Here is a 10,986-nt window from a genome sequence, read left to right as displayed (position 1 = left end):
TGCTTACAAATCAGTAAAACCAGGCTACAATTAAATCCGTTCTTCACTGAGATCATCTTAAAATCATATTTTCAAAAGTTAACAGTTTCATATTCTACTATGCCCCGTACATGACAGAAAACCAACCAAGTAGAACTTAATTTTCTAAAAGCTCCAACAGTTGGGATTATTTTAGTAACATTTATTCAATTGCTGAGCCATACCTAACTTTCTTTAGGTCAACATTTCAATTAGTCTCTAATTTTTTTAAGTCAAGAGGTTTACGTAGTTTCTACCACCTACATCCTGTTCCCTTGTAATACTTTATTTTTTTTCCAGTTACAGTTGACATTCAACATTATTTTATATTAGTTTCAGGTGTACACCAGAGTGGCTAGAAAGTTATATAATTTATTCAGTGACCACGCCCCCACCCCCACCCCCATTAATCTAGTGCCCTTGTACACTTTAAATTGGCAACTTGACATTTTGGTTTCACTGGACAAGTCAAAACATGGAAGAGCAATTCTGAAGCTGTTCTGGTCCCTCTACTTTCAGTCCCTGAGGACCCAAGGTCTAGCTCAATCATTCTCAATTGGGGGTGATTTTACCCCCCAGAGCACCTCTGGCAATGTTGGAGACATTTTTAGTTGCCACCATTGGGGGTTCTCTTGGCATCTAGTAGGTACAGGCCAGAGATGCTGCCAATAATCATCCTACAATGCACAGGAAAACCCCCACAACAAAGACTTATTTGGCCCCGAATGCCAATAGTGCCACTTTTGAGAAACCCTAGACGGAATTCCATTCTTTTCTACATAGTTGACACAATAGAACACAACACACTTCAAACACCAATCCCAAAACACCATCAGAATCTAATTACTTACAGCCATTCATTCGATAAGTATTTATCAAGTAATCACTAGGTGGCAGATATTATGAAGACAGATGGAAAGACAATCTTGTCCAGAGGGAACAAACAACTTACAAAACTGAGGCCCTTACGAGAAAATTCAATACTGTCTGTTACATATTCCTATTAAGAGCCTCATTGTGAGAAGTGATGGGTGAAAAATTACTTGAAGGATATGCGGTCCACCTCCGTATCTAGGTAACAGAAGCCCTTGAGTTAAGCTGGGTGATATTTGGAGCATGTTATCTTAACTCCTTGAAGAAATCCTCTCACTAAGCTCCATGTTAAAAGTTATGCACTGTGTTCACTGAAGAACACCGTAAGAAACAGTCACATGAAACTAACATCCCATGGAAATTGTGTACATATCAGTCAGTGCCACCTAGGTGAAGCTACATGTGAATTTCTTTTAGAAGTTAGGTTTGGAATGTTTCTTCTCCGATGACAACTATGTAATTATTTCTCTTCACTCTGCCAAATCACTTACAGAGCTAAATCCGAGGCTCAGCTACATCAACTGTGTAGGCCCTTAAGCCTGAACGTTTACGTGTATTTCCCCATCCCTAATCCAGCTGGTCTTCACTGGTATTTTCATCTCCCCTGTTCTGGATTCTCTAGTTATTTATACTTTACCACAATTTTATTAAATCTGTTCTTGCCATAAATTGTTTCAATTATAAAATGTGGTCAGGTAAGAACCAAGTGAAGATTGAGGCAGAGTGACAAGAAAGGAATTACAGTAGTCCTGCTAGACACGTACACTGACTGCTTTCACAGCTTGAAGGAGATTCTTCTGAAGGCAGTGAGGCTCACAGAAAACGTCCTAGAAGAGCTCATGACTGAACTGAACGCTGACTTAAATAAAGAAGATTTGAAGGTGAAGCAATGTTTTCAGCAAGAAATGAAAGCAGGTGCCAAAGCACAGAGGTGAGACAGATCTGGTGCATTCAGGAAAATGCAAGTGGTTTGCTTTTGTCAGAACAGGGTGTTTCTGGGGAGCGGTGACATGCGATACTGAAGACTCTGAACTCTGGCCTAAGAAGTAGGATTAGAAATATGAGAACAGTCAGGAGTTTACTGCAATAATCCAGGGAAGAAAAGATGACCCCCACAGACTCCATCGGTTTCCACACACATCAGGCATCTTTAATTAGTCAAATGCCCTAAAACTGATTAGAAAAGAATCCAAATCCTAGCCTCACCCCCATTCCCGTCCCCTCACCGACATGAACTTTTACAACATCACCAGGAAAAACAGGGTCATTCACCAATAGGTAAGAGAGGAGTGAGTCAACGGTCTTTGGACAAAAACATGAGATTCGTGATTCCCAGGTTTCCCATTCTCCTGTGCATGTAATATTATCTGGACTTACAAGCAGCTCCAATGAGGAAAACTAAGGAACTGAGAGCTACTCATCTCTCAGGACAGGCACCAAGACTCTGTTAGGATTTTATGTCTCCGATTGTTCCAATCACAGTTTCCAATACAGAAATAAAACTGCTCAGGGTCTCCGGCTTTGCCTCACTTTGTTTCACAGAGATCTGCATTTCCAAGCTCTCGGGCTCCAATAGCAGCTCTGTTAAGAACAGACAGCCAGTGTCCTCCTGGGCACTGAGGTAGGCTTTCCATGGCTGAGCCCCAGCCCTGCTCACTGCGATGGTCTGGATGTTCACTACCTGCAGAGCCATCTGGAGGGTGTCGGGATGGACTGCTCCCTGCCAAGGGACCACTTGCTGATGGGCCACTTTGAGGCTAAGCCAAGTTTTCTCGAAATACTCAGCAGTGAGCTGGTGATTGGGGACCAGCGTGAGGGTGCCCGAGTCAGGGAGTTCTTGTGCCCTCTCCTTGTTCTCTTCAGGAATCAGGGGTCCTAAAAGAGTCAGAAAGCTTGTGTAAGAGATGCTCTTAATCTATAGGAACTACATTTTTTATCTAAATTTCCAAAAGTATACAATGTGGCTTTTATCTTCAGATCAATGGCTTAAATAGCCAGTGACAAACTTGCTTGCTCACAAAGCTTCAAATTCAGGCAATAGTCTAAGATTTAGCGAGGGTACTCTGCTTTCCACTCGTCGTTGGTCGTTGCAAAAGGTAACGTTTCATGCCAAGATATAAAGTAAGGACTATTTTTACCTGATGGGGCGAAGGATGCAGTGTTAGGAAGGTCTGGGCCACGACGCTCTGTCCCCTGGCACGCACAGATGGTTGCCCAGCGGGCTTTGCCATATACTGGCAGCAGTGTGTTGAAGTCTGAGGCCCAGCTATTCACAGGCTTTTCTGCCTGATCCTCCAGAAGTCTAAGAGAAGGGTCAGATTTAGGGCTGCACAGGATCCGCTTAACTTCATCAACGCCAGCTAAGAGGAGGCGGTAATAGAAGAGACCTCGGTCCCGTACTGCCATGTCCTTTTCTTCCTCTGAGGTAAGACAACAGATGAGTTCATTAAAAACCAAAACACTCTTCTCCTACCCTTGTGCCAACCGAAACAGCAGGAAACAATGGAGGGAAGAAACCCTAGAAAACACTGACATTTTCTTCTTGCATCCCAGACAGGACTCTCCAAGCAATGAAAGCGGTGGGAATTTGCAGTATCGGTCATGGCAAGTACCGTTTCCTTCGGAAGAACCTACCTATGCTGTAATGTAACAGCCGCCCCAGCATGTCCTGGCACTCAGCCGGTCGCGAGAGGAAAAGGCGCAGCAGTGCAGTGAGGAGCTCCATCTTAACAGCTGGGAATGTCTCTGACTTCACGTTGTCGACGAAGTCTTCCAAGACATAAGGCGCATTGGGAATTCTTTCCCCGTGGACACCAAGTAGCCAGATAAGTGCCTGCTTCCCCTGAGGAATGAAGGAGTAAGAACAGGTGCTCAACGTTTGGCTGTCCAAACAGAGTCGGCAGCACACAGCTGCAGGTTTTGCTTTTGCCCGAGTGTTGGCAGAAAAGGCATCATCGCTTATTAATTTCCGCTTGCATTGTAGCGATCCCACCCACTACACTCGCTACAGCAAATAGGAATGAAATTGTACTCCACACAAGGAGACTAAAGATGCTCACGGATTATGCTGAGGAAGCAATGAGGCTTCCTCAGCTTTGGAGCTGCTTTTCTTCACCCATTTGGGGTTTCATGGTACAGTGAAAGCGACAGAAAATTTTCCTAATTACTTCATGAGAGTGATGATTAACCTGGAGTGCACGTCAGAGTCATCTGTGAGGCTTCTTAAAAATACATGTGTCTAGGCCCACGACTCCTGAATGTTTACGTCAGTAGACCTGGGTGAAGCCCAAATATTTGTGAAAATTCCACAAGTGATTCTGATTTTCATGCCAGCTGAAAACTCCATGGTCTAAATCTCTGACTCACAACTGTTCCAGAGAACAATGGTATGAAAGTTATTTGTAATAAACACCATAGATAAATCCCAATGCTTTTATAATTTATATCCCAGCTACACCGAAAAGGGAATCTGAGGTGGCAATCAATGCTAAGAATTTCCACTTCAGACACTGGGTAGAAAGATCCCATTTCAGAGAGCAGGGGCCCAAGCATCCCCCTCTGCCTAGAAGTAAAGGAGAATCACCGTCTACCTCGCCATCTTGAATTATCTCCTCACAGCCGGGCAGGGCCTGACACACAGCTTCCGTACACTGAGGACACAACCAAACCAGGTCTCGGAAAGTCTGCACCACCACTACGAACAGCCCAGGACACAAGAGCACAGGATTAGAGCCTCCAAGCAGGAAGGAATCTTGAAAAACGTCGTACGTTATGACTACACTGCTAGGTGAACTTCTGTAACATGGGTGTTGGGTAGGGTGGTTAATGATTACCTGAGAAATTACTGATGTGGGCAATAATTTCTGAAGTGAATGTTGCTCTTATCAGATTACCATGAGGATAAATGAGCTAATGTAGGTGAAAGCACTTCATAAAACGGAAAGCTGCCTGCAAAGGCGGGGTAGTGTTGTTGTTGAATGATACTCTGAAGACAGTATAAATGGAGCCACCGGGGCTGGAACTACAGGGAGCCAAGCAAGGTGCCGAGGGTGTAAAATTTAAGAGGACACAGAGGGTTAGCACTTGCATGAACCTGAGAGTGAGTATCTCTTTAAATCTTTGCATTCAGGCACTTTGCTTGTCTCACCCTCGTCCCAGCCACTGGAAGCCACCGCTTACAGCACGCTGCCATTCGCAAACACAGGAGTACAAGTGGGGAAATAAGCAAGGTCATCTAGTATAGTCTGTAGACTCACGGTAACCTGAAGACTCTCTACCCTGTTAGAGCTGCATACAGATCCTTTGCTTCTCTGATGGCTACAGATGGCGATGTAAAGAAAAGTTTAAACCTCTACGTTATTCAGCAACAAATATTTTTTGAGGAAAATCCTAGAAAGGCAGCCATTACCTGTGGTGATGTGCTCTTGCCGTAGCCCCAGCAACTCTGTCAGAATCTGCACGCACTCATCTGTGTAGGTCCTGGCAATGCCACCTACCGAGCAAGGGAAAGCAGAGGAAAGTGTTAAGTCAAACACTAGCACCTCATTCTAAAATAATTTCCCAGCAGCCAAAGGCAGAGGACCAGAGATACCTAAACAAATCACCCCTTGCTTGATGAAATAAGAAGAATCTAAGTTTGTTATAAAGGGAATTTTGGTAAAAATGAATCCGTTTTTTTTCGTTTTTTGGGTTTTTTTTTCATAAACCACTAGAAAATCGGAAGTTCATGGCAGATTGAAAACTTTCAGTAACAAAGGTCCGTATGTGGCAACCAGATAGGAAGCAGCATTTGCTGCAACGCACATGCACAGAAATATTCCTGCTGGGGACACTTGACAGCATGCAGTCTCCTGGCTGCTGGATTTCCACTCTTCTCTTTGTTCCCTTTTCTCTGCCCCCTAAAAATAACCATTCTTCTTAGAGGGTTCCTTCTCCTCCTCCACTTGAAGCCCTCCCAAACTTAGCTCCCCAGCTGCTTTCATTTTGTCAGTCACTCTAACCTTTTAAATTCCAGACAGAGTAGTATGAAAGTCTGTTAAGATTTAGGATTTAGTCTGTGTTCTCTGTACTCAGCACAATACACAGCCCATAGCAGAAGCTCAATAAATGGCTGGTGAACTGACACTGGACTTCGAGTCAGGAAATCTGGGTTCCAGTCCCAGTTCAGTAACTATACGACCTTCTGGCCATTTAATAAACTTTTTGTGCCTGAGTTTCTTCATCTTTAAAATAAAGCTAATAACACCCTGTCTACTGTTCCCGATAGCCTCGCAAGACAGTGGTAAGATGACGAATGTGAGAGCATTTTGGAGAGCACACAACAAAAGGCAATAGCAACTGTATAAATTTTAAGTATTACAGTTTGAGTTACCCGTAGTCTCTATCCTGGAAGATATGGCAACAGCAGGGTTGACCAAAAATAAATAAATTAATTAATTAAAAAAACTTTCCCCCCTTCCTTGTTTGTAGCCACTGACCCAATTCTCTGGTGCATGGTACTTTGTCTCTGAAGCCAGGTTCCTTCCCTTTTGCTCTCTGTGATCCCACGGCTTTCTCGCTGGGTGGACTAGGCTTTCAAAAAGGAAAAGCAGCAGACACCCACCTATGGCAAAGATGGCAGCCTGCGCCAAGTCGGCAGACACATCGGTGCAGTACCCTCGGAGCTCCTCGAGTACCTGCTGCACATTCTCGTCGTTCACCAGCTCACACAGCACCTCCACCTTCTGCAGCTTGATGTAGTGTGGCTCCGAGTAGGAGCAAAAAAACTTCTTGTAGTGGCTGCTAAAGTGGCCTGGCAAACTATGCAGGATCTGGCGCACGTGGCAGAGGGCAGCGAAACAGAGCTCACGGCTCTCTGAAGAACAGGCGGCCAGCAGAGGGCCCTTGACGCGCACGAGCACATCGGTTTGTACGTGGGGAAACTGTTTGGCCAAGATCAGAAAGAGTTTGGTGGCTCCCATCACCACACCTGGGCTACTGCTCTTGAGAAAGCTGTCCAACAGGTTGAGGATGTCAAACAGCTCCTCCTCACTGCGCGGCTGGTAGCGTAGCAGGAAGTTCAATACTTCGGCCTGGCCCCACTGGTCCAGTTTTGACATTCTGGCCCCCAAAAAAGAAAAAAGTGCTGTTTTAGCAACAAAATTAGGACCTGCCAGTCATCTGTTCTTCATCATAAGGGAGAACCCTTGAAAACTGGCTGTGCCATAATCGAATTATTCTGTTTACATATTATTTAAAGTTTCCACAAAGTAGACTATTAATTCCAAGATGAGTTTCCAGTACAAATGCACACTCCACTAAAGCCAAAGACATGAGCCCTATACCCTAGATCCGGACTGTCTACATTTTAAGAGCAGTAAGTGGCTTAGTTTGGGGGAACATGTTGACTGCACATGAGAACAGAACCTATCCCCACAGGATGCTGCCTCCATTTCTCTATTGCATCAAAAGAAACGAAGGCAAATATTAGGTTAGTGCAAAAGTGATTGTGGTTTTTGCGATTATTTTTAACCTTTTAAACGGCAAGGTGTTTTGCACCAACCTAATGAAAGAAATTCTCTCAACAAAATTTGAGGGAGTTAAGAGCTATGGTTCACTTTCTCGTCTACAGAAGTTGTTCGAGACCTCTCTTTAATTCAGCATATCAACAAAATTCCACTAGGATCGAGATCGCATCATAATAAAAAGAGCACCGAGGTGAGGCATCCAAACCGATTTAAGAGATGGTGGGCGATAGGTTTATTGATGACAACGCCGCCTTCCTGTTTCAGAATTTCCTCTAGAGACCTCAGGCAGTTTACCACAACAATGGGGTCCTGGTCACGCAGCAAACTATATAATTCATTTACCAGGGCACCATCTATAAAAGAGAACAAAGACCTCAGATTCAGAAGGAAAGCCTCAGGGTCACAGGGATAGAGCCAGAGTAACGGCTCCAAACAGACAAAGCTGAAGTTCTCTGCTACGGAAATCACAAAGTCCTATAACCAAGTCAAGGCATGTTCTAAGTAGCTAAGGCAAAGGATCTCACCTGGGCCCCAAAGAAAGGATTTCTCTAATCTCAAAAAATACCAAGCCCTGCATCCTCCTTAAAGAGACATGCACAGAAATAGAGCTACATTATTATTTTCTACCAAGGCTATGTAATATTTTACAAATGTGCAAGGCCAAATAAGTATTGATCGGGATGGATTACACTGAAACTTACCCACTTCAGATTCTTCGTGAAGATTATGCATCTTGGCACAACCAAGGACTGCCACCCTCCTGACGTATGAAGCCTTATCCCGCAGACCATTGAGAACAGGCTGTTGGATATATTCCTGCACACCCGGCATCCTAAGCGACACATCCGAGAGTCAGCCAGATCCTGAAATACTAGTTTTGACACAATTCAGCCCCTGTGCACTTAACAGAGGATTTAAGAGATTTTTGAATGTGCATCTATAAGATCATGAAGAACTGGAGAAAGCCGCTGCCAAACTTAAAAAGCCGTATTTGACTTTTCATTTGGAATAATGCTGCATCGGCAGCAAGAAAAAAACATACATAAATTGCTTAGAAATCTTCAACCGAAACCAAAAACTATTTCACCTAGAGTGAGAATGGAAAATTCCCTTTAATGAAACCATATGATACAGCTTTTTAAGCCAAAGCAATGGCTGAAGATTGGAGTTCGAGTTTCAACAGCGTTTCCCCCGGTATGAAGGAGCTCACATAGACTGTCATCACTGAAAACCTGCCCCATGACCTCCAGAATTCATCAGCCAATAAGAAATAGGCAGGAAAAGGATGTTTACCTGAGGCTAGACATACTCCGTAGTGCCAGCCCTCGCACCATCGGGTTGGGGTCCGAACAGTCTTTGCAGAGTGTATTGATGGCCAGGAGAGCCAGATCTGGTTTCAGGGGGGCATACGTGCACATGTACAGATAAACCAGCTTCTTCTGAACGATATCTACAGTGGCACTCGCCTTCACCATTTCCATGAAAACACCAGATACGTCCAAGCCCTGAGTCATGTGCCTGAGACCAACACATAAAGCAGCAAAAAGTGAAATACCTCATTCCCAACCTACAACGGAGGGCATTTCATTTTATTCACGTCCTGGTTATCCAACTCAATTGTGATCACTGAGAGGGAAGCAACCAGGTCTACCTTGTTGTCTACTACATCACACAAAACACCAAAGGCCTGCAATAAACGTTCTTCTATTTATTCAACGAACACTTATGAATTTCTAGTATATTTCAGTGAAATTCAGCTTTGACACTCCAGGGGGACACTCTGGGGACATGATCTTGAAAAAGGCACGATCTCAGATCTCTAGGAACTCAATGTCTACTAAGGAGCCAGACAAGAACACCACGGATTACAGTACGCTAGGTAAGTATTATGGCAGAAGTCACAGAGGCAGTGAGGATCCCGAGGTCTACTACTGCCAGGAAGTCATAAAATGTTTCTACAGAGGAAGTAATACTTTAGCTGAATGAGCAGGAGCTCACCAGGCAGGTGTGATAGGTACATGCTGTGCGGTGCGTAGACGTGAGCAAGAACGGTACATCCTCTGGAAAGTCTGCAGGCAGCTGAGTTAGCCCAGAGCTCCGTGGGTGCTACGATAAGTTTGGACTTTACTCTGTAGATCACTGTTCCTCAAACTATGGTCTCTTATAGGAATCGGATGGGATATTTAAAATGCAGATCGCTGGGTTCCATCCCGCCGTACTAAAATCAGAATTACTGGATTGGATGAAAAATTTTACATTTTTTAAAAAAAGCACCCCAAAGGACTTTGGTGCACAGTGAAGCTGGCGATCCACAGTAGGCCAGACATGTCATGTTTAGATTTATACACCGGAAAAATCATTCTGACTGAAATGAGGAGGCAATGTGACCTACTAGGATGCTACTGCAATTGCTTTGGTAATGAAACCGCAACAGCAGCAGTGCCAAAAAAAGGGGGGGGGGCCGGGGTGGGTATTTAGAACCGTAAATCCATAGCATCTGACTTTGAGAAGTGAAGGTCAGGTCTCATCGAGATTGACACCCACGCTTGGGAGCTAGGCGGTGACAGTCATCAACACAAAGGTAAGTGGAAGAGCAGGTTTGGGGAGGGGGGAAGGATGTAGATGCTATTTGGCGTGTCTCTAGAGAAATATCCAGGTGGAACTGCCGAACAGGCAGTAGGATGTGCGGGTCTGAAGATGAAAAAGGAGGTCTGTACTGTAGATGTACTTATTATGGGTCCGAGAGTCAGCAGTGTAAGTATGGACGAAACCACCCAGCTGCATAAACGAAGCAAAAACCTACGTCTCCCAGGGGAGGCTGAGATGGCACTCCAGGGAGGCAGGAAAACCCATGGCAGCACTGGCCCGCGTGCAAGTTCATTTTCCCACGGGAGGGGAGGCAGCCCCGAGGGGACGGGCCGAGCGCGGCGGTGAGGGCGTCGGGTGATACCTAATCACTCGCTGGATGACATTCCGGTAGCGCAGCCTATCGGCCTGAATGTGAGGGTTACACAGAGCCTTCTTCAGCTCCTTGACCACGTCCTCGGAGCCCAGGTACGGCATCGTCGCGGGCAGTCCCGGGGCAAGTCCCACAGCCCCCCAGGGACCTCGTGGGCTCCTTCCAGCCCCGACGTTAAGAACCTGGGTAAAGGAAATGTCAGTCAGTGGAGCGACGCAAGCCGGGGCCTCGGCCCAGCGTGGCTTCCCCAGCGACCGGCGCGCTCCAGCTCCGGTCCCCTCCGCTCCCCCGCGGGCCCCGCCCGAGGCCTCCGGTTCCTTCCGGGACCTGCCGGCCGGTTCGCTCCACCCACAGGTCCCTCCCGCTACCTTTAGGCCCCCGGCTCCATCCCCAGCCCGGCAGCCGACGGCCCGCAGACCCCTCCCTCTCAGGTCCAGCCTTTGGGGTGCCTCCACGCGGTCGTCGTCACTGACAAGCCAGAGGACGCTTTCTGCGGAAGTCCCGCCCCCTCCTCGAGAGACCCCGCAGGGCTGCTGCCACTCACCCTCTCCCGGAGAGCGCCGAGCGCAGCCTGGGCCCCGACCTCAGGGCGCCCTTCCCCCAACCTCGCCCCTCCGGGCGCAGCCGCGT

General features: G+C 46.2%; 1 protein-coding gene across 5 annotated transcripts; it reads right to left on the bottom strand.

The window, feature by feature from the left end:
• Positions 1 to 2,015: 2,015 nt before the first annotated feature.
• Positions 2,016 to 10,965, bottom strand: AP4B1 (adaptor related protein complex 4 subunit beta 1). Of its 5 annotated transcripts, none has more exons than XM_081026021.1 (11): positions 10,901 to 10,965; positions 10,348 to 10,538; positions 8,691 to 8,915; positions 8,099 to 8,229; positions 7,603 to 7,750; positions 6,494 to 6,990; positions 5,300 to 5,383; positions 4,482 to 4,585; positions 3,526 to 3,733; positions 3,030 to 3,311; positions 2,016 to 2,766 (listed from the first exon to the last, which is right to left on the bottom strand). In XM_081026021.1, exons 2-11 carry the CDS (start codon positions 10,458 to 10,460, stop codon positions 2,339 to 2,341), a joined length of 2,220 nt encoding a protein of 739 aa, XP_080882147.1. In that variant the 5' UTR covers positions 10,461 to 10,538; positions 10,901 to 10,965; the 3' UTR covers positions 2,016 to 2,338. The 5 variants fall into 5 exon arrangements, with proteins under 5 accessions (XP_080882147.1, XP_080882146.1, XP_080882148.1 ...); XM_081026020.1 differs by having other exon boundaries at positions 10,725 to 10,901; XM_081026022.1 differs by lacking the exons at positions 7,603 to 7,750; positions 8,099 to 8,229; positions 10,901 to 10,965 and adding an exon at positions 10,725 to 10,864.
• Positions 10,966 to 10,986: the final 21 nt, after the last annotated feature.

The sequence above is a fragment of the Rhinolophus hipposideros genome (assembly GCF_964194185.1).
Source record: "Rhinolophus hipposideros genome assembly, chromosome: 19".
Lineage (NCBI taxonomy): Eukaryota > Metazoa > Chordata > Mammalia > Chiroptera > Rhinolophidae > Rhinolophus > Rhinolophus hipposideros.
This window is presented reverse-complemented; position numbering and strand designations above follow the sequence as displayed.